The 25,781-nt window shown below is 46.2% G+C and overlaps 3 protein-coding genes and 3 long non-coding RNA genes across 6 annotated transcripts; all 6 read right to left on the reverse strand.

Moving 5' to 3' along the window:
• Positions 1 to 6: 6 nt before the first annotated feature.
• Positions 7 to 9,236, reverse strand: LOC119127423 (macrophage mannose receptor 1-like). The gene is made up of 11 exons (XM_037259359.1): positions 9,168 to 9,236; positions 6,699 to 6,898; positions 2,271 to 2,377; positions 2,035 to 2,147; positions 1,919 to 1,963; positions 1,695 to 1,850; positions 1,523 to 1,608; positions 822 to 1,113; positions 313 to 432; positions 137 to 238; positions 7 to 62 (listed from the first exon to the last, which is right to left on the reverse strand). The coding sequence occupies exons 1-11, from the start codon at positions 9,226 to 9,228 to the stop codon at positions 7 to 9; spliced, it is 1,338 nt and encodes a 445-aa protein (XP_037115254.1). The 5' UTR covers positions 9,229 to 9,236.
• Positions 9,237 to 13,689: 4,453 nt separating this feature from the next.
• On the reverse strand, positions 13,690 to 14,046 carry LOC119127328. The gene is made up of 3 exons (XR_005098801.1): positions 14,000 to 14,046; positions 13,864 to 13,930; positions 13,690 to 13,794 (listed from the first exon to the last, which is right to left on the reverse strand). It is a non-coding gene; the product is annotated as an uncharacterized LOC119127328 (long non-coding RNA).
• A 1,474-nt stretch (positions 14,047 to 15,520) lies between these two features.
• Positions 15,521 to 16,447, reverse strand: LOC119127304 (macrophage mannose receptor 1-like). Its single transcript, XM_037259217.1, has 3 exons — positions 16,216 to 16,447; positions 15,707 to 15,826; positions 15,521 to 15,632 (listed from the first exon to the last, which is right to left on the reverse strand). Exons 1-3 carry the CDS (start codon positions 16,406 to 16,408, stop codon positions 15,523 to 15,525), a joined length of 423 nt encoding a protein of 140 aa, XP_037115112.1. The 5' UTR covers positions 16,409 to 16,447; the 3' UTR covers positions 15,521 to 15,522.
• A 318-nt stretch (positions 16,448 to 16,765) lies between these two features.
• LOC119127426 (C-type mannose receptor 2-like) lies at positions 16,766 to 18,031 on the reverse strand. Its single transcript, XM_037259365.1, has 7 exons — positions 17,842 to 18,031; positions 17,667 to 17,773; positions 17,432 to 17,544; positions 17,316 to 17,360; positions 17,092 to 17,247; positions 16,937 to 17,005; positions 16,766 to 16,881 (listed from the first exon to the last, which is right to left on the reverse strand). The coding sequence occupies exons 1-7, from the start codon at positions 17,941 to 17,943 to the stop codon at positions 16,766 to 16,768; spliced, it is 708 nt and encodes a 235-aa protein (XP_037115260.1). The 5' UTR covers positions 17,944 to 18,031.
• A 3,436-nt stretch (positions 18,032 to 21,467) lies between these two features.
• LOC119127315 lies at positions 21,468 to 21,818 on the reverse strand. The gene is made up of 3 exons (XR_005098789.1): positions 21,779 to 21,818; positions 21,656 to 21,709; positions 21,468 to 21,577 (listed from the first exon to the last, which is right to left on the reverse strand). It is a non-coding gene; the product is annotated as an uncharacterized LOC119127315 (long non-coding RNA).
• A 32-nt stretch (positions 21,819 to 21,850) lies between these two features.
• LOC119127341 lies at positions 21,851 to 22,215 on the reverse strand. The gene is made up of 3 exons (XR_005098813.1): positions 22,187 to 22,215; positions 22,015 to 22,121; positions 21,851 to 21,891 (listed from the first exon to the last, which is right to left on the reverse strand). It is a non-coding gene; the product is annotated as an uncharacterized LOC119127341 (long non-coding RNA).
• Between the last annotated feature and the right edge of the window lie 3,566 nt (positions 22,216 to 25,781).

Raw genomic sequence — 25,781 nt, forward strand, 5'->3', positions numbered from 1 at the left:
CTTTTTTCACAGAGACGTTGAAGGCAACTTACCGTCATGTAGTGGCAGCTGATGTGTCTTTCCTAGAAGCGGGAACCAGAACGTGGATGTCGACACGTGATGACGGGTCACCCGCGGGGCGTCACATCTCACTTACCTCTTTTCTTGCAGACGTAGCCTCTCTTCTCGTCGCACTTGTCGCGCTTCCAGTCGCCGCTGCCAGTGAGCAAGGAAAGACATTTCCCCCCTTCAGCGACACCTGGAGGGAGGGAGACAAGATCTGAGCGCTCATCCGTTCCTCCAAAGTGCAGCTGACAACCGCCTCAGCCCGACCTGCACTCCAGCGGAGGTAAGAGAAGGGGGATCCGTCAGTCCACTTGTCGCCGTCACGCTTGATGGAGGCGTCGGCGCCCAACCACAGGGAGGCATCACCCATCAGAATCTTGGCGATACCTTTGGATCCCAAAGAGAACATGCAAGATTATTCCAAAACGACTCACACTTGACTCTGCACTACAACCTGATGGGTGCGGCACAGCCGTGACAAAGCGCTAACAATACTGCAACAGAGAGTGAAACAACAACAAAAAACAACAACAACCGAGCAACGCTGGCCATATCTCGCTCGGGTTTATCAGGTTTGAGTTGGAAAGGAAGGCGTAGCAGGAAAAAAAGGTTTTTCTCAAAGACTTAGCAAATTCATGGCCGTATGAAGACCGCGTACGAAGACATGACGCCTTTTTCAATTTACTTTAGCTTCTATTTCTTGTTTGTTTCATGTTGGAAAATAAAAATGGATCCACTTGTTTATGGCCAATATATTTGAATTCATGGCCTCCTACCGTGTACGAAGCCCTGCTCGTGCAAGTCGGCGATGCTGAGCAGGTTCCCTTGGCGGCCTTTGCAGTCGGCTTGCGCCTCCTGCCAGGTCTTGGTGGGCTGGCGGATCATCAGGTAGCAGAAGTCGTCCGAGGGGTCGTCCAGCCACCAGCCGCATTTCTCAGTCCAGCCTGCAATCCAGACATAAGACAGCATAAGACGGCGTGCCGATGGGGTAAGACGGCTGCAGTGCGCGACGACACCTACGTAGTTGGCCGATTGATGGTGGAAGCTGTTGAGGTCCTCCGTGCTTGGCTGCCGGGGGGGGATTTGCAAATATGAGCAAATGCTTGATGTGTGCAGGAGCAGCGCTCGGGAGGGGCGTTTGCACCTGTTTTGCAGACAAATGGCCGCTGCGTTGTGCAGGGGCTGGCACTCAACTCCCCAACAGAATTTGGGAACGCGCAGTCGCCCTTGGTATCATCTTGCCATTCGTTGTAGTTCTGTGGACGACATGAGCGTGTTGGACTCTGTCTGCTCGGCTTCCGAACGCCCTTCCTCGGCAATCGCTCACTCGCGCCCAAGTTTTACCCATTTCCCCTCCAAAACAATCCAATCGTTGAAGCCTCGAGCGGCATTTCTCCACTTTTTTTTACCCTGCTCAAATTTGGACTTTCCCAGCTCATCTTTTGAAAAATGACTTTTTAAAAGGCAATTCACTTACAAAACTTGTTCCGTCACTCCACTCGTAGTCGTCGGCCGTCGTCTTCTTGAGTCCCACGAAAGCAGATTGTGAGGTCCGCGAGTGATCTTGAGGAAAGGAAGGAGAACACGAGCTTCAGGGCAAAAAGAGCTTCAGTCGAATGACGACTGCGGCGGTTGCTCTTGGTGCTCACCATGCACAAATTGGGCCTCTTTCTTGGAGTGGACGCTAGCCAGGTGGCCTCCCCGGGAAAGACAGAACTTCTCAGCAATGTCAAAGGTTTTAAGCGTCGTCTCGTAACGATAACAATAATCGCCATAGTGGAAGGTGTTGTCGTGGCAGTCGGAGGCTGGGGCCACAAAGAAAAACATGACCATGACAAGATGTTCAAGTGCAAATAAGTGTGCTGCAACTCACTCGTCACTACAGCAGGACCACTTTTGGGCGAACACTTCGGGCAGTCTGCATAAAAAAAGACCTGTTTGAGCTTTTCTCTTTTCAAAGTCAACCTGATTACAAACGTGCAGGCTTACTCAGCGGCCGTTTGCACATGTAGGCCAACGAGGAAAGACAGGAGCCAGTCCGCCACTGGCCGGGCTCACCCCTTCCCCCTTGGTTGACGTAGGCGCAGGATGCAACGTCGGCGCTGTCGGGAGAAAAGAAACAAGCAATTATTTTCCCGTGGTTTTTTTTTTTCCTTTCCCCAAGTGGCCCTTTTCAAAATTGGCTCCTCCGCCTGACAACAGCATGCAAAGTTGTTACGTCTTACCTTTCGAGTTGATTTGAGGCCCAGTTGGCGTGATTCATTGTCTCGCCATCGGACCAGGTCAGCTTCTGGCTCCCGCCTTCAAAGCGACACCAGAACTTGTCGCATTTCTGGGGGGAAAAAGAACAACAGTCCCACTTGTCGCAGCAGTCGACGGCCGCTTGCGCTTCCGTCTCACCTGGTTGGAGAGTCCCAGCCAGAAGGGGGTGTCCTCGCCAATGGTGCCCTTCGCAAAGTCCTCCTCGGCCGAGGAGGTGATGGAGAGCAGGTCGCCGCCCATCCGGACGCAGTGGTGCCAGGCCCCCAGCCAACCGTTGGGCTCCTCCACCTTCTTGTAGCAGTTGGTGCCGTGGTCGAGCCACCCGGGAGCACACTTGGTGGCTGAGGGCACAATTTGGGGAACAGATCAGAGCACGCTCCTGTTTTTGCCCTTCAGTCCACCATTTTGAGCAAAGGGCAATTTGCGGGTCACGGTTGGCCAAATCTACATTTTCTCGGGCAAATTGGAAGATCCGGGACTCGACTTGGTTAGCTTAGCCCAACGGCATCAGAGACGTTTACATTGTGAAAGGATTCCGGAACATTCATCTTCGCGCTTGAGAAACAACCAAAGTGCCGCTGTACAAGGTAAAACGATGCAAAAAACATTCAACACGTGGCTGAGTACTTCATAAAAACGAAAAAGCACAGAATTTGTTGGTTGGCATGGTGTGACTCCAGGGTCATGGTTTTCCACGCAGTCGAAGGCGACTTACAGTCAGGAACCGGCGTAGGCTTTACTGCAAGAGGAAAGGAACAGAGACATCAAGGCACAGACAGACGTCAAGGGGCGATGACAGTCGGTGGGGCGTTGCCTCTCACTTACCATTTCCTCTTTTCTTGCAGACGTAACCTCTCTTCTTCTTGTTGCACGAGTCGTACTCCCAGTTGCCGTTGCCAGTGAGGAAGGAAAGACAATTTCCATCGGCGGTACCTGGGGGGCGGGAGAGAAGATCTCAGTGCTCCTCCGTTCCTCCAAATGGCAGCAGACAGCGGCAGACCTGAAGTCGAGTGGACGTAAGTGAACGCGGCTCCGTCAGCCCACGCGCTGCCTTCGTCACTGATGGTGACATTGGCGCCCAACCACAGAGAGGATGCTTTCATCAGAGCCTTGATGTAACCTGTGCCAGAATGAACGACATCGTCAAGAGGAGCCGAGTGAGGAGGACGCGTCATCTGTTGAGCTCCGTTGAGCTTTCTCAGCTCAAAAGGAATTGAGTTAGACAGGGGGACTATCGAGAAATATTAAAACCAAAGCAGCAATAACAGTGCGGTTTGCAAACACAAATTGGAGCTACTGAAACAGGGTAGACGGCCGAGGGGATCGGACCTCAACCAGCATCTGACAAAAAAAAAAAAGCGGATAGATATATATATATATAAATAAAACTTCACGGAAAAACGAGAAAACGAGAATGAAGAAAAAAAAAAAAAAAAAACTTTTAGCTGACAGTCAATATGGATTCCGGAAGGACACTAATGGATCTTAATAGAGAACATCAGATGATCAAAAAACAAGTTATTGGGATTTTCATCAACCAAAAGCATTTGACCCAGTAAATCACGGCATCAGAGTAGTTGGTCTGGACTGGCTGAGGAGCTACTTAAGCAACAGGCAGCAATTTGTAAAAAGTCTGGAGATCATGTATCCCATAACAGGTGAACAACCTCTGCCCTTGGTCCTCTTCAACGACTTGTGTATCCAACATCATGAAATGATGATGATGATACAAACATCTATTGCGCTGGGGACAATTTACAGCAGCTTATGGAAACCAACAATCACCACAGAAATGAATACGTGGTTTAATGTAAAACCAAACTGCCAACAACAAAATGATTTGTCAGGTATAAATCGAAGTGAAAATTGACAATGGTATGAAAGAAAAAGTTTCTGTAAGAAAATTCCTGGGCGTGACTGTTGGCAATAAAAAGCTGCTGGAAATCACACATTAATTAATCATGTAAAAACAAAAATGTCAAAGGTTATTGCAATTCTGAGGAAAGCAAGAAGCAGTCCGGACTCCAGATACCTACAGATTGCCATATCTGAACTACTGTGTGGAAATACGGGGTAACACCAAATAAGTCAAGCAATAGGAAAAATAACAAGGAGCATACAAACGCACTTTTTATAATCCCAGACAAACTTTTGTCACTCAGGGGTTTGTGGGGTGAAATTATGGAATGGTCTGGAAAATGAGCATGAAAATAGGGCAAACACAAGTGTTCCAAAAAAGTGTCGAAAAACTGGTTTCTTAACATGTATGAGGGGGAAAAAAAAAGACAAAGCTGACTACACTCGAGCATTCTTTGTTGTTGGGGGTGTTGGGTTGTTTGTTTCAGTGACTTAGATATGGCACTTTAAAGTGGTGTTTTATTTTCCTATTTTCATGTTTTAAATCGGTTCGAAATGAACATATAACAACAACAACTTGTTCATGGCCAATATTTCAATTCACGGCCGCCTACCATGTACAAAGGTCTGCTCATCGTGGTCGGTGATGCTGAGCAGGTTCCCTTGGAGGCGTTGGCAGTCGTCTTGCGCCTCCTGCCAGGTCATGGTGGGCTGGCGGATCATCAGGTAGCAGAAGTCGCTCTCGGGGTAGTCCAGCCACCAGCCGCATTTCTTAGTCCAGTCTGCGAGCCAGACGGCGTAAGACAGCGTAAGACAGCGCAAGACAGCGCAAGACGGCGCAAGACGGCGCAAGACGGCGGCAGTGCGGGACACCTACTCGGCTGGCCGACTAATGGTGGCAGCTGTGGAGGCCCTCCGCGCTTGGCTGCAGAAAAAGGGGAGCGAATATGAGCAAATGCTTCACGCATCCAAAAGGGGCGCTCGGGAGGGACGTTTGCACCTGTTTTGCAGACCGGTGGGTATGTGGAGGAGCAATGAACGTTTCTGTACAGCATGTTGTTGATATTCAAAAAAGAACAGTCACCACTGGAGCGGTAGACAACTTTTCCGTAGTCCTGCGGATGAGATTTTGGACAGAACTTTAGCGTGTTGCATTCGATGTGGTCATGTTCCCGCCGCATTTCCTCACTTGCACCTTCTCTCATTAAAGTTTCACTTTGGTTGTTGGTTTCACTTTGTCAGTCATAGTAGTATGAACATTGCAATAAAACATTGTGCCCGCCCTGGCAACCCAAATAAATGTCTGGGGAAAAACATGCGCAAAGCAACTAACCCTGTCAGTCAAAGTAGTATGAACATTGCCATAAAACATTGTGCCCGCCCTGGCAACCCAAATGTCTGGGGAAAACGTGCACAAAGCAACTAACCCTGAAGACCTAAAGACAAACCCGAGCCACCGTCCAGGATATATCATCTTAACCGCCTCCTCTCTAAAATCAGAGCGCCAATACTTTGTAAGCGGCTCCCCGATGCCTCGAGACAAGACGGATGCCTGCAACATGACTTTTCCAAAGGCCTTCAGCAATCCACTTACAGAAGCTGTTCCGTCAGTCCACTCGTAGTTGTTGCCCTTCTTCTTTTCTCCCATCCAAGTATGAAAGTAATATGAGTGATCTTGATGAAAGGAAGGAGAACAAGAGCTTAAGGGCAAGAAGAGCTTCAGCCAAATGACGACTGTGGCGGTTCTTCTTGGTGCTCACCAAGGATGAATCGGGCATCTTGCTCAGAGTGTACGCTAGCCAAGTGGCCTCGCCGGGCGAGACAAAACTTCTCGCCATCCTCCCAATTTCTATGCGTCGGGTGAAAAAGATAGCAATCATCGCCATAAAGGAAGTTGCCATCTTCGCAGTCGGAAGCTGAGGCCACAAGGAAAAACATTGAGGAGGAAACCATGACGAGATGGTTAAAGCGCAAATAAGCGTGCTGCAACTCACTCTTCATTACAGCAGTAACACTATTGGAGGTACACGTCCGTCCCTCCGGGCAGCCTGCAAAAAAAGACCCGTTTGCGCATCTCACCTTTCATCAGCAACGTGACCACGGACGTGCAGACTTACTCTGCGGCCGTTTGCACATGTAGGCCAACGAGGAAGCGCAGGAGCCAGACATCCACCTCCCAGGAAAACGATCAGCTCCTTGGTTGACGTAGGCGCAGGACGCGACGTCGGCGCTGTCGGCGCTGTCGGTAGATTATAAAAAGGAACATTTTCCTATTTTTCCCTGAGTGCTCGTTCTCAAAATTGGTTCCAGAACCTTTACGCGTGTCCGCCTGACAACAGCATGCGAAGATGTGACTTCTTACCTTTTAAATTGGTTTAAGGCCCAGTTGGTGTGTGTCGTTGTCTCGCCATCAGACCAGATCAGCTCCTGGCTTCCGGCTACAAAGCCACACCAGACGTCGTCGCATTTCTGGGGGGGAAAAAAGAAAACGGTTCCAGTTGTCGCTGCAGAGTCCACGACTGCTTCCGTCTCACCTGGTTGGAGAGTCCCAGCCAGAAGCGGGTGTTGCCCATGGCGCGCTTCACAAAGTCCTCCTCGGCCGAGGTGGTGATGGAGAGCAGGTCGCCGCCCTGCCAGACGCAGTGGTGCCGGGCCCCCAGCCAACCGTTGGGCTTCACCTCCTTCTTGTAGCAGCTGGAGTCGTGCTCGAGCCACCCGGAAAGACACTTGTTGGCTGAAGGCACAATTTGGGGATCAGGCGGACAGATCAGAGCACACTGATGGAACACTTGCATGTTTTTATTCTGTGCTCTTCATTGGGGGCATCTCAACCAAATGCACGAGGATTCTGTCAGGGGTGGGGTGGAGGATGGGGGGGGGGCCAACGCCCATTGTCGCTTTGGCCCCTTCCAAAAACATGCCTGTCCTCCATTTTTGGGTTCAGCCAGCGCCATGCAGCAACGTGGAGCTGCTGATTGTTTGCATAAAAGCATCACTTACGTCTGCCAAGGATTGCACACAATGGCCCCAAAGTGATGCTACTAAGCTTCAGATGTACAGTGGGGCAAAAAGTATGTCGTCAGCCACCAATGGTGCAAGTTGTTCCACTTAAAAGATGCCATCATCATCTTCACCCTCAGCTATTACCCCACCCACCAGTTACGCACGTGTGGCGTATCGATGACCAATGAGCTAAGCTCAAATCAGGTCCTCGCACATTTCACCACTGGAGGGTGCTAAAGCACAACGCAACTCAAGCGAATGGAACACGTTGCAACAGTTGGACCGCTCCCCCCTTCATAGCTCAAGAAGCCCGCCCGCCCGTCCTTCCTTATATCAAAGTACAAAGCCAAGCAAGCCAGGCCTGACTGAGTGTTTCATGGAGAAGAAGGGCTTTTAAACTGCGGGCTCAATCAATCAATCCATCAATCAATCAATCAATCAAACCTAATAAGCATGGACTCTGGGGGGCAAATGCAATTATTCAGATGCGCTCTGCGATTCACTAGGAGAAATGAACACGCATTGAAATCAGAGTCTCATAAAATCAATTTTGCAATCTTTGAAAACATATGCCGACATATTTTGATGATGCACAGTGATATTATGAACTGCACAACTGTGTTGCAACTTTTTTGTGTGATGATAACAGACCAGACACGAAGGTGTATTATTAATAATATAATTACAATATAATTATTAATATAACAATGATTATGATCTAGATTTAGATCATAATAACCATGATTTCTTTTATAACAGAGGTGCTAAGAAATATCTATTGTATAAAGGGGCTGTAAGAAATTATTGCTAATACTCTATCAAGGATTGTAAGAAACTTAATAATAATGACTAATAATGATTGATTAGTATTCATTATAATTAGCTCATATAAATCATGAAAATATTCTTACAATAGGGGCGCCAAGAATTATCTTGTCTATATACACATGTGCATAATATATTGTATAAAGGGCTGTAAGAAATGATTATTCTTATTTATTATTATTATATGTATTACTTTTATTATTATTAAACTAGTATTATCACTATTATTATATATCATTTATTATTATTCTTGTGTCTTGTTGACATTCTCTGTCTTTAACCCTAACGGTGCAACTCATCTAAGTGTTATTATCTTGTCTATATACACATGTGCATAATATATTGTATAAAGGGCTGTAAGAAATGATTATTCTTATTTATTATTATTATATGTATTACTTTTATTATTATTAAACTAGTATTATCACTATTATTATATATCATTTATTATTATTCTTGTGTCTTGTTGACATTCTCTGTCTTTAACCCTAACGGTGCAACTCATCTAAGTGTCACAAAGTCCAATCAGCCGCTCCTGAATTCCAAGCGTGCCCATGTTTTAGGAATAAAAAAAACAAAAACAAAACAGAGCAAAGGAAAAACACAAGTAAACCCGGAAAAAAAGAGATGAAAGGAAAAGCCCAGTAACGCGACAGCACATATAAACACATTCGGTTTTCAAAATAAAAGAGCAATTTTAGATGGAATATTTTGAAGTTATATGCTCAACTTCAACACGTCATCCTGACAGCCAGTGCGCACTTAAAATTCACAAGCGGGGCTCGTTTGCCGCCGTAAGACAACGCAAAGACACTTGACTCAACGGTTTTAGCTCGTCATTTCAAAGTCAAGTTGCTCGGATGTTCGGACACAACAGCTTCCCACATGAATGATGAAAATGCTGATAAAGGCAATCCTCGATAACTAGAAAGGTCCGGTCCGGGAGAATTGACGTACACAGCAACTACATCAAAGTGTCCGAATAATGAGGATTCTTCAAAGTTCATCAAAGTTTTTGTCGTCCATATTTGTGACATTGCAATGATTTTTTTTTTTTTTAAATCTCAGGCACCGTAATGTTAGAATAGAAGCAGATGCAGTCGTGCTAACTCACAGTACAGTACATTCCAGCTCTTTACTGTTGTTTCAATGGACTAAAGATACAAATTGCTTACCTGAAGCACATGCCCAATATATGCCAATCAGGAGAAGAACACGCTTTAGTTCTTCCCACATGTTGGAGGAAAATCCCCCTCTCACTGAGGGTCGTAACGATTCTAGTCGGGAGAACAGAAATGATAAGTCGCCTCACTGCGAGTGGATTCAAGTACAGAGGAAAAATGAACGTTTGGTCCACCCTGCACCGAGCGAGAGGCAGGCCACGCCCACACATCAAACACGTCACATTCGAAGGTAGTCATCTCAAAGCACTCTCAAGCGACGTGGGGAGTGGCGCGCGCGCGCGTGTGTGTATGACCAAAAAAAAAAAAAAAAACAGCCTTCTTTGATTCCTTTAGATTGTGTGACTTTGTAAATGTTCTGGACGTGAACAACAGCGAAAATCAGCCAACTCTTTACTTTAACAGTAAATATAAAGAATTAAATCCAAGTATGAAAGTTGGAATTCAATGAGGTGTCACTCAATTTATGTTCAAGTATACACAAGACTACAGAAGCTTTTCCATTCACGCCTCTCAGAATTCGTGTTGATTTTCAGAGAACATGAGAAAATACATTTAGCGGACGTGCTTTTGAATGAAAATGAACGAGGAGACGATGAGCAAATGAATCTGGGAGAAATGAAGGGAAAGCGTCTCCAATTGAGCCTCGCAGGCCTCGAATGCAAAAGCACAAAACATATGTAGAATACTTTTTGTTCATAATATCTATAATATAAATAGGATCATTAAAAGTATCATATTTTTTATTGAATCTTTGATTCAACTCCTCTGTGAACGTGCCTTTTCCTTTCGGCATTGCTTGTAAACACTCGGTGTAGACTGGCCAGCTCATCCTACTTTGTAGCAAAGTGACTCGATTTGAGGAGAAGGGGGTGACTTATTGGCCACCCGTGCAGAGAAACCTGCAATTGAGTGAAATGGAACCGAGTGGCAATTCTATTGACAATGTACTCAATAAATAATGCAAATTTTGAAAACCAACGTGACATTTTCTTTCATTTTTACTGCAGGTCACAATGGGAAGCAATTGATCAGTATTAAGCAACAAGGGGGCTCGGTTTTCAACAAGAGGGAGCAGACACACAAACGGCACCACTGCTTGTTACTTATGTTGCGAGTCCAAGGTTGCCTGAAACCAGAGGGCGGGGCCGAGTCGTTCCTTCCGACCGGCAGACACGTGACAGCACCACACAGCAATGGCGAACAAATTGAAAAATGACTTTGGACTCATCACACTCCTTTGGCTTTGCTGCGGGGGAGTCGTCAGAACGTTCAAGGCTTCTTCCACAACGATACGTTTGTTTAACAAGAGCCCAGACACTTAGTTGTTCGCTTTTGGTCAAATTGATGATAATAACAACTAAAAAGTATCCACTTCGGGACAAAATTCCCCTCATGAAATGTCTTGGAAAGTCTCGAGTGGCATGGCTGCGCGCTCAATAAATGTCCATAAAAAAAGAAATAACAGTTGAATAAATAATGCAAATTTTGAAAACAAACGTGACATTCTCTTTCATTTTCACTGCAGGTCACAATGAAGACCCAGTGTCATTTTTGCGGACGATCGTTATTCAACAACAACAACAACAACAACAACAGCAGAGAACCAAAATCCACGGATGGACCGATAAGCCTTTCAACAAGAGGGCGCAGACACACAAACGGCCACGGCGCTTGCTATTACTTGAATTTAATTTCGACCCTCCCCCCATTGACTGGCAAATGGACCCAAAATGGTACCGTTCGTTTGTGCTGGTTTGTGCCGTAAAAACGTTCGTTTGAGCTGCTACGGTTTTGTAGCTATGAGACATTTAATTTCTAGCGATGACGTCACCGCATTGCTCCTGGAATTTAGCTAAATATGTTGCTTGAAATCTTCTACCTTGAAACTAGATCCAGCCCAAAATAAGCCCCAAGAAGGGCAGAGATCGATGTGTTCTTTGTATTTCTTAGAAGTGTTCCCGTTTTGTTGCAAGTTAAAAAGTCGAGAGCAGGTGAGCATCGGAAATGTGTAAGTATGTTTAAAGAAGCAAAATGTCGCCATCTGTCAGTGGCTCAAGTCCACTGCATTAAGGATCCGTCGTCATCTGACACTCAAGGACTGTTTATTGGCAACCACAGAGGCTGTCAAAAAGAACGTTCTTTTATACTATATTGTGTGCTTATGATATTTATAGTATTGTTTGCCTGCAAATAGATCTTTATGATGTGACCATTTGTTATTTCTGCTTGCTTATGCTAAATGTATGTTTTGAGTTAGTTTGCTTCCCTTGTATTATGATGTGTGAAGGTTTGTCCAATCCTAGCATTACCACCACTAATGGTCTGTACAATCAAAAGCTTTCAAAAGCAAAAAAAAAAAAAAAAAGAGGTACCACAGTGAGCAGGGAAAAAAAAAAAAGATGTATTTTATGTAGCCTATTTGCAATTTGGGTCAGTTCGGTTCAGTGCTTAAAAAGTGCAGTGCACATCTTTGCATGAAACAGTCAGGGGTCACGATGCCATCAATTTGTTTCCATGGTTGTCATCTTGTGACTTTTTGTTTTTTACACGACACTAGTGTGGTAGAATTTTGATATCTAATGCTTGATTTGTGCAGTACGTTAGGCGCAGGCTTTAGTGCCATCTCGTGTGGGGTTTGCATGTTTGCATGCGTAGGTTTCCTCCCACGTTTCAAAAACATTCATGGTAGGCCGATTGACCGCTCCTACTTGTTTTCTTTTTTTTTGGAAGGGGGGTGATGGGAATGATGTGGGTCCTGCCACTGCCTGGCTCTCAGTTCAGGATGTGTCCCCAGCTGGAATAGGCTAGCCGCGACCCTCGTGAGGATAAGCACTTCAGGACAATGGATGGATTTCATGACGTGGATAGCAATAGAGTACATCTTTTTTTCCAAATTGTTACAAAGAGCAATGCAAAAATGCACCAAAATGGCATCATGAGGAGGTCTGACTAATACTCGTACATCAGGAGTAATAAAGTATGATCTAATTGACCAGATTATAAAATTGCCCTGTCCAAATCAGTAAACTATTCAATGAGTTAACAGGTGACACCAATTGTCTTTATTATTTTATTGTTTTTTTTGGGGTCAATTAAACATGGTAAAACAACAGATGGAATAATAATGCATGGTGAATTTAACAATAAGTAAATGAAATATAAATCAATTAGGAAAATGCATGGTAAATTGAACAAAATAATAATATCACATGTTAAGTCAAGAAGAAGAAGAATGCATGGTTAATCAATCATAATAATGCATGGTAAATTGAACAAAATAATAATAATGCATGGTAAATCATAATATCACATGTTAAGTCAAAAAGAAAAATGCATGGTAACTTAAAACAGAATAATAACACATGGTAAATCTAACAAAAAGACTAATGCATGGTTCAATCATAATAATGCATGGTAAATTGAACAAAATAATAATAATGCATGGTAAATCATAATATCACATGTTAAGTCAAGAAGAAGAAGAATGCATGGTAACTTAAACAGAATAATAACACATGGTAAATCATAATATCACATCTTAAGTCAAGAAGAAGAAGAATGCATGGTAACTTAAACAGAATAATAACACATGGTAACTCTAACAAGACGACCAATGCATGGTAAATCAATCATAAGAATGCATGGTAAATCAATCAGTCAATCAAAATGCATGGTAAACCAAGCAGAATGATCATGCAAGGTCAATTGCAATCATATGATTACTCGCAACTTCCATTGGCGCCTTTTATATCCCGCGCGTAACGCGCTGTGGGCATCTTGCACACGTAGCCGTTTAATTCCATGCAGGACATCCTCTTCCATTTGCTAGACTGAAAGTCAAAATGAGATTGATTTTAAATCTAAACTTGTCTTCGGCGAGCGGGTCAATCTTTTCTGCACCTACCTGGCTCAAGGTGGCCACGCAATTCTCCATCAGGCCGGCAGGTTTTCCCGGAGCCCAGTTGGTGAAGGTCACCTTCCGGCGGTCCGACCACACGAATCTGCCGCGATTGACCAGGTCGTTCAGTCCGGTCCACGTGTCTCCGGGGGCTGCAGAGGACAAACAGCAACAGAGTTCTCAATGGCTTTCCAGATATGGAGCCAATGTGAGCGACGCTTGGCGCGCGCGCACCAGACTTCAAGAGGTCCTGCAGCCAATCCCGCTCAGCCTCGGAGCGAATGGACACCAGATTGGCATCGAGACCCCAGCAGGAGTGTCGCGCGCCGTACCACGTCTTTGTATCATCAAAACGTTTGTAGCAGAAGTCCGCAAACTCCTCCCATTCAGGTCCCAAGCATCTCGGCTCTGCGTGCAAGATGGCGTCACGTGAAGAAATGCTTTCTATTCTGGACATTCTACTCACCCGTGGCAGCAAAAGTGTAAGACGGAGACGGAGCCAATTTGTTAACATATCTGCAGACAGTAAAGTGAGAATGAGCCGGGCATCTTTAAGTGGACTCGCCAGTGAAAGCGGAGCACGCACACTTTCGAGATGATTCCGTTACAGGCGGAGCCGTTGTAGGCGTTCTGTGGCAGTGTCTTCAGCAAAGTCACATCTCCTCCGATCTCGTTCTCAATGACGCCCGAGTGAATAGCGGCCGCGCAGATGTTTGAGTCCTGCACTCAGAGAACGTCTCAGATATAGAACAAGAACTCCGCTTGCAGGTCGTGCGGTAATTAACATACCGGTTTGTAGAGCCGTGTTCCGTAGACCTTGTAGCCGGTTTCGGCGCAGCCCGGTGGGCACCGGACCCTGCGGAAGTAGTTCGTTTAGTAAGGAGGAGGCTTTTCGGCAAGAAACGTCATACCAAGTCTGACTCACGTCATTGAACCGTCGAGGCCGAGGTTGGTGGCTGTGCTGCTGCATAATTTGTCTGTGGGTCAGAAGGGAAAATCAAAGCCCGTTTCTTGCTAGTTTCTCACTGCATTCCAAACGCCGTACTCACGAGCGGTGTCGTCAGACGTGCACCCTAAGACGTCAAAGCGTAGGCCCAAAAACTTTGGCAGGAGGCGGACGAACTGGGCGAACACGGGCCTGTTTAGAATATACGTCCCCACAGAAGGCTGGAAACAAAACGCGCGTTTGCAATGAACGACAACAGCCAGGATGACGAAACGAGTCGACGACCGCTCACCTGCTTTGGGTGGCGATACCAAGTCACTCCGTCAATACTGAACTGCATCGCAAATACGCTGGAACTTTGCCCTTGGTATGTACACTTCTGGGTCTCAATGCCTGTCACCTTGAAGTTCTGACCGAGGTTCACCTGGATCCAGCTGCCGACTGAGGGCGGAAGGCATTCCATTGCTCAGGATACCAAACTACCAGCAACTACGACGGAGAGCTGTGTTTTTTTTTGGGTTTTTTTACGTACGGATTTTGGACGGTTTCCAGCAACCGCTGCCCCCCAGACGCGCTTTGTGAGGTTCGGCATTGATCTCAGAGGAAGAGGCTGTAAAGGAAGAGTCTGGGATTCTCCCGTCAGCGATGCCCAGACCGTCAAGACACACTGAGGAAAGACAAAGTGGAAGGAATGATCAGTGGGCACTCATACCCACCCGTCCCGAGCTGGCGCTCTTTCTGGGGATCCGTTGGATTCTTTCCTTGGCACATCGTCGGCAAGTGTCAGGATGTGAAGCCCACCTTTCTTCTCACAGCTGTAGACGACGTGGAGGTATTTGGAGATACCAGGGCAGGAGTCCGTATCCCCAGGGTAAATGGGGCAAATCTGATAGTTGTCACACAATCCTCTAAAGTGAGAGAGCCCCCCTTCCACCCTGCAGTCATCTGCAAATGACAACACACCACCATTTCGCGCGCATTTTATTCGCACACACTTGTTACAGGACGCAGGGTATTTTAAAGAAAAAAAAAAGGAAACCAAATAAAGCGCCCAGCTTAGCTCTTTTCCTATTTTTATTCAATGAAAATTTGAAACAAAATATGGAAGGCATTTTCTAGTGCTACTACCTCCAACACTGAAAACATGGCGACAGAAACGGCTCCAGGACAGCGAGCCAAAAACAACGATGCCACTGGAGGATTCTTACCGCGTGATCCGCCGCCACTGGGACAGACGTCGCTACGCCTCCGTCCATGGAAAGCCGACCGTATGCGGATGACTCTTTCATCGGGACATTTAAGGAATTTCCAATCGTCTTGGCAGACAAGTTCCTCCTTGTAGCCTGTGAGTGCACAACCGTTGACTTCTCTCCGTCTTTTTTCACAGAGACGTTGAAGGCAACTTACCGTCATGTAGTGGCAGCTGATGTGTCTTTCCTAGAAGCGGGAACCAGAACGTGGATGTCGACACGTGATGACGGTCACCCGCGGGGCGTCACATCTCACTTACCTCTTTTCTTGCAGACGTAGCCTCTCTTCTCGTCGCACTTGTCGCGCTTCCAGTCGCCGCTGCCAGTGAGCAAGGAAAGACATTTCCCCCCTTCAGCGACACCTGGAGGGAGGGAGACAAGATCTGAGCGCTCATCCGTTCCTCCAAAGTGCAGCTGACAACCGCCTCAGCCCGACCTGCACTCGAGCGGAGGTAAGAGAAGGGGGATCCGTCAGTCCACTTGTCGCCGTCACGCTTGATGGAGGCGTCGGCGCCCAACCACAGGGAGGCATCACCCATCAGAATCTTGGCGATACCTTTGGATCCCAAAGAGAACATGCAAGATTATTCCAAAACGACTCAACACTTGACTCTGCACTTCAACTTGATGGATGTGGCACGGCCGTGACAAAGCGCTAACAATACTGCAACAGAGTGAAAACATAAAAACACCCAAGCAAAGCTGGCCATGTCTCAGGTTGATCAGGTTTTGCGTTGGAAAGGAAGGCGTAGCAAGAAAAAAAAAAAAGTTTTTCTCAAAAAATTAGCAACTTCATGGCCAGCCTACCGCGTATGAACACCGCGTACGAAGACAAGACGCCTTTTTCGATTTACTTTAGCTTCTATTTCTTGTTTGTTTCATGTTGGAAAATAAAAATGGATCCACTTGTTTATGGCCAATATATTTGAATTCATGGCCTCCTACCGCGTACGAAGCCCTGCTCGTCCGAGTCGGCGATGCTGAGCAGGTTCCCTTGGCGGCCTTTGCAGTCGGCTTGCGCCTCCTGCCAGGTCTTGGTGGGCTGGCGGATCATCAGGTAGCAGAAGTCGTCCGAGGGGTCGTCCAGCCACCAGCCGCATTTCTCAGTCCAGCCTGCAATCCAGACATAAGACAGCATAAGACGGCGTGCCGATGGGGTAAGACGGCTGCAGTGCGCGACGACACCTACGTAGTTGGCCGATTGATGGTGGAAGCTGTTGAGGTCCTCCGTGCTTGGCTGCGGGGGGGGGGGGATTTGCAAATATGAGCAAATGCTTGATGTGTGCAGGAGCAGCGCTCGGGAGGGGCGTTTGCACCTGTTTTGCAGACAAATGGCCGCTGCGTTGTGCAGGGGCTGGCACTCAACTCCCCAACAGAATTTGGGAACGCGCAGTCGCCCTTGGTATCATCTTGCCATTCGTTGTAGTTCTGTGGACGACATGAGCGTGTTGGACTCTGTCTGCTCGGCTTCCGAACGCCCTTCCTCGGCAATCGCTCACTCGCGCCCAAGGTTTACCCATTTCCCCTCCAAAACAATCCAATCGTTGAAGCCTCGAGCGGCATTTCTCCACTTTTTTTTACCCTGCTCAAATTTGGACTTTCCCAGCTCATCTTTTGAAAAATGACTTTTTAAAAGGCAATTCACTTACAAAACTTGTTCCGTCACTCCACCCGTAGTCGTCGCCCGTCGTCTTCTTGAGTCCCACGAAAGCAGATTGTGAGGTCCGCGAGTGATCTTGAGGAAAGGAAGGAGAACACGAGCTTCAGGGCAAAAAGAGCTTCAGTCGAATGACGACTGCGGCGGTTGCTCTTGGTGCTCACCATGCACAAATTGGGCCTCTTTCTTGGAGTGGACGCTAGCCAGGTGGCCTCCCCGGGAAAGACAGAACTTCTCAGCAATGTCAAAGGTTTTAAGCGTCGTCTCGTAACGATAACAATAATCGCCATAGTGGAAGGTGTTGTCGTGGCAGTCGGAGGCTGGGGCCACAAAGAAAAACATGACCATGACAAGATGTTCAAGTGCAAATAAGTGTGCTGCAACTCACTCGTCACTACAGCAGGACCACTTTTGGGCGAACACTTCGGGCAGTCTGCATAAAAAAAGACCTGTTTGAGCTTTTCTCTTTTCAAAGTCAACCTGATTACAAACGTGCAGGCTTACTCAGCGGCCGTTTGCACATGTAGGCCAACGAGGAAAGACAGGAGCCAGTCCGCCACTGGCCGGGCTCACCCCTTCCCCCTTGGTTGACGTAGGCGCAGGATGCAACGTCGGCGCTGTCGGGAGAAAAGAAACAAGCAATTATTTTCCCGTGGTTTTTTTTTTCCTTTCCCCAAGTGGCCCTTTTCAAAATTGGCTCCTCCGCCTGACAACAGCATGCAAAGTTGTTACGTCTTACCTTTCGAGTTGATTTGAGGCCCAGTTGGCGTGATTCATTGTCTCGCCATCGGACCAGGTCAGCTTCTGGCTCCCGCCTTCAAAGCGACACCAGAACTTGTCGCATTTCTGGGGGGAAAAAGAACAACAGTCCCACTTGTCGCAGCAGTCGACGGCCGCTTGCGCTTCCGTCTCACCTGGTTGGAGAGTCCCAGCCAGAAGGGGGTGTCCTCGCCAATGGTGCCCTTCACAAAGTCCTCCTCGGCCGAGGAGGTGATGGAGAGCAGGTCGCCGCCCATCCGGACGCAGTGGTGCCAGGCCCCCAGCCAACCGTTGGGCTCCTCCACCTTCTTGTAGCAGTTGGTGCCGTGGTCGAGCCACCCGGGAGCACACTTGGTGGCTGAGGGCACAATTTGGGGAACAGATCAGAGCATGCTCCTGTTTTTGCCCTTCAGTCCACCATTTTGAGCAAAGGGCAATTTGCGGGTCACGGTTGGCCAAATCTACATTTTCTCGGGCAAATTGGAAGATCCGGGACTCGACTTGGTTAGCTTAGCCCAATGGCATCAGAGACGTTTACATTTTGAAAGGATTCCGGAACATTCATCTTCGCGCTTGAGAAACAACCAAAGTGCCGCTGTACAAGGTAAAACGATGCAAAAAACATTCAACACGTGGCTGAGTACTTCATAAAAACGAAAAAGCACAGAATTTGTTGGTTGGCATGGTGTGACTCCAGGGTCATGGTTTTCCACGCAGTCGAAGGCGACTTACAGTCAGGAACCGGCGTAGGCTTTACTGCAAGAGGAAAGGAACAGAGACATCAAGGCACAGACAGACGTCAAGGGGCGATGACAGTCGGTGGGGCGTTGCCTCTCACTTACCATTTCCTCTTTTCTTGCAGACGTAACCTCTCTTCTCCTTGTTGCACGAGTCGTACTCCCAGTTGCCGTTGCCAGTGAGGAAGGAAAGACAATTTCCATCGGCGGTACCTGGGGGGCGGGAGAGAAGATCTCAGTGCTCCTCCGTTCCTCCAAATGGCAGCAGACAGCGGCAGACCTGAAGTCGAGTGGACGTAAGTGAACGCGGCTCCGTCAGCCCACGCGCTGCCTTCGTCACTGATGGTGACATTGGCGCCCAACCACAGAGAGGATGCTTTCATCAGAGCCTTGATGTAACCTGTGCCAGAATGAACGACATCGTCAAGAGGAGCCGAGTGAGGAGGACGCGTCATCTGTTGAGCTCCGTTGAGCTTTCTCAGCTCAAAAGGAATTGAGTTAGACAGGGGGACCATCGAGAAATATTAAAACCAAAGCAGCAATAACAGTGCGGTTTGCAAACACAAATTGGAGCTACTGAAACAGGGTAGACGGCTGAGGGGATCAGACCTCAACCAGCATCTGACACAAAAATGCGGATATTGCATATATATGTGTGTGTGTGTGTGATAAAACTGAGATATATATATATATATATATATATATATAAATAAAAAAAACTGTTCACAGAAAAACGAGAAAACGAGATTGAAGAAAAAAAAAAAAAAAAGCTTTTAGCTGACAGTCAATATGGATTCCGGAAGGACACTAATGGATCTTAATAGAGAACATCAGATGATCAAAAAACAAGTTATTGGGATTTTCATCAACCAAAAGCATTTGACCCAGTAAATCACGGCATCAGAGTAGTTGGTCTGGACTGGCTGAGGAGCTACTTAAGCAACAGGCAGCAATTTGTAAAACGTCTGGAGATTATGTATCCCATAACAGGTGAACAACCTCTGCCCTTGGTCCTCTTCAACGACTTGTGTATCCAACATCATGAAATGATGATGATGATACAAACATCTATTGCGCTGGGGACAATTTACAGCAGCTTATGGAAACCAACAATCACCACAGAAATGAATACGTGGTTTAATGTAAAACCAAACTGCCAACAACAAAATGATTTGTCAGGTATAAATCGAAGTGAAAATTGACAATGGTATGAAAGAAAGAGTTTCTGTAAGAAAATTCCTGGGCGTGACTGTTGACAATAAAAAGCTGCTGGAAATCACACATTAATTAATCATGTAAAAACAAAAATGTCAAAGGTTATTGCAATTCTGAGGAAAGCAAGAAGCAGTCCGGACTCCAGATACCTACAGATTGCCATATCTGAACTACTGTGTGGAAATACGGGGTAACACCAAATAAGTCAAGCAATAGGAAAAATAACAAGGAGCATACAAACGCACTTTTTATAATCCCAGACAAACTTTTGTCACTCAGGGGTTTGTGGGGTGAAATTATGGAATGGTCTGGAAAATGAGCATGAAAATAGGGCAAACACAAGTGTTCCAAAAAAGTGTCGAAAAACTGGTTTCTTAACATGTATGAGGGGGAAAAAAAAGACAAAGCTGACTACACTCGAGCATTCTTTGTTGTTGGGGGTTTTGGGTTGTTTGTTTCAGTGACTTAGATATGGCACTTTAAAGTGGTGTTTTATTTTCCTATTTTCATGTTTTAAATCGGTTCGAAATGAACATATAACAACAACAACTTGTTCATGGCCAATATTTCAATTCATGGCCGCCTACCATGTACAAAGGTCTGCTCATCGTGGTCGGTGATGCTGAGCAGGTTCCCTTGGAGGCGTTGGCAGTCGTCTTGCGCCTCCTGCCAGGTCATGGTGGGCTGGCGGATCATCAGGTAGCAGAAGTCGCTCTCGGGGTAGTCCAGCCACCAGCCGCATTTCTTAGTCCAGTCTGCGAGCCAGACGGCGTAAGACGGCGTAAGACAGCGTAAGACAGCGCAAGACAGCGCAAGACAGCGCAAGACAGCGCAAGACGGCGCAAGACGGCGCAAGACGGCGCAAGACGGCGGCAGTGCGGGACACCTACTCGGCTGGCCGACTAATGGTGGCAGCTGTGGAGGCCCTCCGCGCTTGGCTGCAGAAAAAGGGGAGCGAATATGAGCAAATGCTTCACGCATCCAAAAGGGGCGCTCGGGAGGGACGTTTGCACCTGTTTTGCAGACCGGTGGGCTTGGGTAGGAGCAACGAACGTCTCTGTACAGTTTTTTGTTGGTATACAAAAGAGAACATTCACCACTGCTGTAGTGGAAAACGATTCCATAGTCCTGCGGATGAGATTTTGGACAGAACTTTAGCGTGTTGCATTCGATGTGGTCATGTTCCCGCCGCATTTCCTCACTTGCACCGTTTTCGTACCTTCTCTCATTAAAGTCCCACTTTGGTTATTGGGTTCACTTTGTCAGTCATAGTAGTATGAACATTGCAATAAAACATTGTGCCCGCCCTGGCAACCCAAATAAATGTCTGGGAAAAACATGCACAAAGCAACTAACCCTGTCAGTCAAAGTAGTATGAACATTGCCATAAAACATTGTGCCCGCCCTGGCAACCCAAATGTCTGGGGAAAACGTGCACAAAGCAACTAACCCTGAAGACCTAAAGACAAACCCGAGCCACCGTCCAGGATATATCATCTTAACCGCCTCCTCTCTAAAATCAGAGCGCCAATACTTTGTAAGCGGCTGCCCGATGCCTCGAGACAAGACGGATGCCTGCAACATGACTTTTCCAAAGGCCTTCAGCAATCCACTTACAGAAGCTGTTCCGTCAGTCCACTTGTAGTTCTTGCCCTTCTTCTTTTCTCCCACCCAAATGTTCCCGTAACTTGCGTGATCTTGATGAAAGGAAGGAGAACAAGAGCTTCAGGGCAAGAAGAGCTTCAGCCAAATGACGACTGTGGCGGTTCTTCTTGGTGCTCACCAATAATGAATTGGACATCTTGCTCAGAGTGTATGCTAGCCAGGTGGCCTCGCCGGGCGAGACAGAAGTTCTCACCATCCTCCCAACTTCTACGCGTCGTGTCAAAAAGATAGCAATCATCGCCATAAAGGAAGTTGCCATCGTCGCAGTCGGAAGCTGAGGCCACAAGGAAAAACATTGAGGAGGAAACCATGACGAGATGGTTAAAGCGCAAATAAGCGTGCTGCAACTCACTCTTCATTACAGCAGTAACACTATTGGAGGTACACGTCCGTCCCTCCGGGCAGCCTGCAAAAAAAGACCCGTTTGCGCATCTCACCTTTCATCAGCAACGTGACCACGGACGTGCAGACTTACTCTGCGGCCGTTTGCACATGTAGGCCAACGAGGAGGCGCAGGAGCCAGACCTCCACCTCCCAGGCGACAACTGAACTCCTTGGTTGACGTAGGCGCAGGACGCGACGTCGGCGCTGTCGGTAGATTATAAAAAGGGACATTTTCCTAATTTTCCCTGAGTGCTCGTTCTCAAAATTGGTTCCAGAACCTTTACGCGTGTCCGCCTGACAACAGCATGCGAAGATGTGACTTCTTACCTTTTAAATTGGTCTAAGGCCCAGTTGGTGTGTGTCGTTGTCTCGCCATCAGACCAGATCAGCTCCTGGCTTCCGGCTACAAAGCCACACCAGACGTCGTCGCATTTCTGGGGGGGAAAAAAGAAAACGGTTCCAGTTGTCGCTGCAGAGTCCACGACTGCTTCCGTCTCACCTGGTTGGAGAGTCCCAGCCAGAAGCGGGTCTTGCCCATGGCGCGCTTCACAAAGTCCTCCTCGGCCGAGGTGGTGATGGAGAGCAGGTCGCCGCCCTGCCAGACGCAGTGGTGCCGGGCCCCCAGCCAACCGTTGGGCTTCACCTCCTTCTTGTAGCAGCTGGAGTCGTGCTCGAGCCACCCGGAAAGACACTTGTTGGCTGAAGGCACAATTTGGGGATCAGGCGGACAGATCAGAGCACACTGATGGAACACTTGCATGTTTTTATTCTGTGCTCTTCATTGGGGGCATCTCAACCAAATGCACGAGGATTCTGTCAGGGGGGATGGGGGGGCCAACGCCCATTGTCGCTTTGGCCCCTTCCAAAAACATGCCTGTCCTCCATTTTTGGGTTCAGCCAGCGCCATGCAGCAACGTGGAGCTGCTGATTGTTTGCATAAAAGCATCACTTACGCCTGCCAAGGATTGCACACAATGGCCCCAAAGTGATGCTACTAAGCTTCAGATGTACAGTGGGGCAAAAAGTATGTCGTCAGCCACCAGTGGTGCAAGTTGTTCCACTTAAAAGATGCCATCATCATCATCATCTTCACCCTCAGCTATTACCCCACCCACCAGTTACGCACGTGTGGCGTATCGATGACCAATGAGCTAAGCTCAAATCAGGTCATCGCACATTTCACCACTGGAGGGTGCTAAAGCACAACGCAACTCAAGCGAATGGAACACGTTGCAACAGTTGGACCGCTCCCCCCTTCATAGCTCAAGAAGCCCGCCCGCCCGTCCTTCCTTATATCAAAGTACAAAGCCAAGCAAGCCAGGCCTGACTTGAGTGTTTCATGGAGAAGAAGGGCTTTTAAACTGCGGGCTCAATCAATCAATCAATCAATCAATCAATCAATCAATCAATCAATCAATCAATCAAACCTAATAAGCATGGACTCAAATGGGGGGCAAATGCAATTATTCAGATGCGCTCTGCGATTCACTAGGAGAAATGAACACGCATTGAAGTCTCCTAAAAGTCCTACTCAATTTTGCAATCTTTGAAAACATATGCCGACACATTTTGATGATGCACAGCGATATTATGAACTGCACAACTGTGTTGCAACTTTTTTGTGTGATGATAACAGACCAGACACGAAGGTGTATTATTGATAATATAATTACAATATAATTATTAATATAACAATGATTATGATCTAGATTTAGATCATAATAACCATGATTTTTTTTATAACAGAGGTGCTAAGAAATATCTATTGTATAAAGGGGCTGTAAGAAATTATTGCTAATACTCTATCAAGGATTGTAAGAAACTTAATAATAATGACTAATAATGATTGATTAGTATTCATTATAATTAGCTCATATAAATCATGAAAATATTCTTATAATAGGGGCGCCAAGAATTATCTTGTCTATATACACATGTGCATAATATATTGTATAAAGGGCTGTAAGAAATGATTATTCTTATTTATTATTATTATATGTATTACTTTTATTATTATTAAACTAGTATTATCACTATTATTATATATCATTTATTATTATTCTTGTGTCTTGTTGACATTCTCTGTCTTTAACCCTAACGGTGCAACTCATCTAAGTGTTATTATCTTGTCTATATACACATGTGCATAATATATTGTATAAAGGGCTGTAAGAAATGATTATTCTTATTTATTATTATTATATGTATTACTTTTATTATTATTAAACTAGTATTATCACTATTATTATATATCATTTATTATTATTCTTGTGTCTTGTTGACATTCTCTGTCTTTAACCCTAACGGTGCAACTCATCTAAGTGTCACAAAGTCCAATCAGCCGCTCCTGAATTCCAAGCGTGCCCATGTTTTAGGAATAAAAAAAACAAAAACAAAACAGAGCGAAGGAAAAACACAAGTAAACCCGGAAAAAAAGAGATGAAAGGAAAAGCCCAGTAACGCGACAGCACATATAAACACATTCGGTTTTCAAAATAAAAGAGCAATTTTAGATGGAATATTTTGAAGTTATATGCTCAACTTCAACACGTCATCCTGACAGCCAGTGCGCACTTAAAATTCACAAGCGGGGCTCGTTTGCCGCCGTAAGACAACGCAAAGACACTTGACTCAACGGTTTTAGCTCGTCATTTCAAAGTCAAGTTGCTCGGATGTTCGGACACAACAGCTTCCCACATGAATGATGAAAATGCTGATAAAGGCAACTAGACAGGTCCGGTCCGGGAGAATTGACGTACACAGCAACTACATCAAAGTGTCCGAATAATGAGGATTCTTCAAAGTTCATCAAAGTTTTTGTCGTCCATATTTGTGACATTGCAATGATTTTTTTTTTTTTTTAAATCTCAGGCACCGTAATGTTAGAATAGAAGCAGATGCAGTCGTGCTAACTCACAGTACAGTACATTCCAGCTCTTTACTGTTGTTTCAATGGACTAAAGATACAAATTGCTTACCTGAAGCACATGCCCAATATATGCCAATCAGGAGAAGAACACGCTTTAGTTCTTCCCACATGTTGGAGGAAAATCCCCCTCTCACTGAGGGTCGTAACGATTCTAGTCGGGAGAACAGAAATGATAAGTCGCCTCACTGCGAGTGGATTCAAGTACAGAGGAAAAATGAACGTTTGGTCCACCCTGCACCGAGCGAGAGGCAGGCCACGCCCACACATCAAACACGTCACATTCGAAGGTAGTCATCTCAAAGCACTCTCAAGCGACGTGGGGAGTGGCGCGCGCGCGCGTGTGTGTATGACCAAAAAAACAAAAAAAACCAGCCTTCTTTGATTCCTTTAGATTGTGTGACTTTGTAAATGTTCTGGACGTGAACAACAGCGAAAATCAGCCAACTCTTTACTTTAACAGTAAATATAAAGAATTAAATCCAAGTATGAAAGTTGGAATTCAATGAGGTGTCACTCAATTTATGTTCAAGTATACACAAGACTACAGAAGCTTTTCCATTCACGCCTCTCAGAATTCGTGTTGATTTTCAGAGAACATGAGAAAATACATTTAGCGGACGTGCTTTTGAATGAAAATGAACGAGGAGCAAATGAATCTGGGAGAAATGAGGGGAAAGCGTCTCCAATTGAGCCTCGCAGGACTCGAATGCAAAAGCACAAAACATATGTAGAATACTTTTTGTTCATAATATCTATAATATAAATAGGATCATTAAAAGTATCATATTTTTTATTGAATCTTTGATTCAACTCCTCTGTGAACGTGCCTTTTCCTTTCGGCATTGCTTGTAAACACTCGGTGTAGACTGGCCAGCTCATCCTACTTTGTAGCAAAGTGACTCGATTTGAGGAGAAGGGGGTGACTTATTTGCCATTCACCCATGCAGAGAAACCTGCAATTGAGTGAAATGGAACCGAGTGGCAATTCTATTGACAATGTACTTAATAAAGAATGCAAAGTTTGAAAACCAACGTGACATTTTCTTTCATTTTTACTGCAGGTCACAATGGGAAGCAATTGATCAGTATTAAGCAACAAGGGGGCTCGGTTTTCAACAAGAGGGAGCAGACACACAAACGGCACCACTGCTTGTTACTTATGTTG

Source organism: Syngnathus acus, chromosome 9 (genome assembly GCF_901709675.1).
Source record: "Syngnathus acus chromosome 9, fSynAcu1.2, whole genome shotgun sequence".
NCBI classification, from domain to species: Eukaryota; Metazoa; Chordata; class Actinopteri; order Syngnathiformes; family Syngnathidae; genus Syngnathus; species Syngnathus acus.

What these genes read in the sequence shown, in the direction of transcription:
- LOC119127423 (XM_037259359.1), bottom strand. Translation starts at nt 9,228, where the DNA reads ATGTGGGAAGAACTAAAGCGTGTTCTTCTCCTGATTGGCATATATTGG. An exon ending in CGAGCAGGGCTTCGTACACG is followed by an intron (nt 433 to 821) that starts GTAGGAGGCCAT and finishes TGGGATCCAAAG; the next exon opens with GTATCGCCAAGATTCTGATG. An exon ending in CTACGTCTGCAAGAAAAGAG is followed by an intron (nt 63 to 136) that starts GTAAGTGAGATG and finishes TCCCGCTTCTAG; the next exon opens with GAAAGACACATCAGCTGCCA.
- LOC119127304 (XM_037259217.1), bottom strand. Translation starts at nt 16,408, where the DNA reads ATGCTGTCTTATGTCTGGATTGCAGGCTGGACTGAGAAATGCGGCTGG. An exon ending in CGAGCAGGGCTTCGTACGCG is followed by an intron (nt 15,827 to 16,215) that starts GTAGGAGGCCAT and finishes TGGGATCCAAAG; the next exon opens with GTATCGCCAAGATTCTGATG. An exon ending in TTACCTCCGCTCGAGTGCAG is followed by an intron (nt 15,633 to 15,706) that starts GTCGGGCTGAGG and finishes CCCTCCCTCCAG; the next exon opens with GTGTCGCTGAAGGGGGGAAA.
- LOC119127426 (XM_037259365.1), bottom strand. Translation starts at nt 17,943, where the DNA reads ATGGGCGGCGACCTGCTCTCCATCACCTCCTCGGCCGAGGAGGACTTT. An exon ending in GGCTGGGACTCTCCAACCAG is followed by an intron (nt 17,774 to 17,841) that starts GTGAGACGGAAG and finishes TTTTCCCCCCAG; the next exon opens with AAATGCGACAAGTTCTGGTG. An exon ending in AGAGGCCCAATTTGTGCATG is followed by an intron (nt 17,006 to 17,091) that starts GTGAGCACCAAG and finishes CCTTTCCTCAAG; the next exon opens with ATCACTCGCGGACCTCACAA.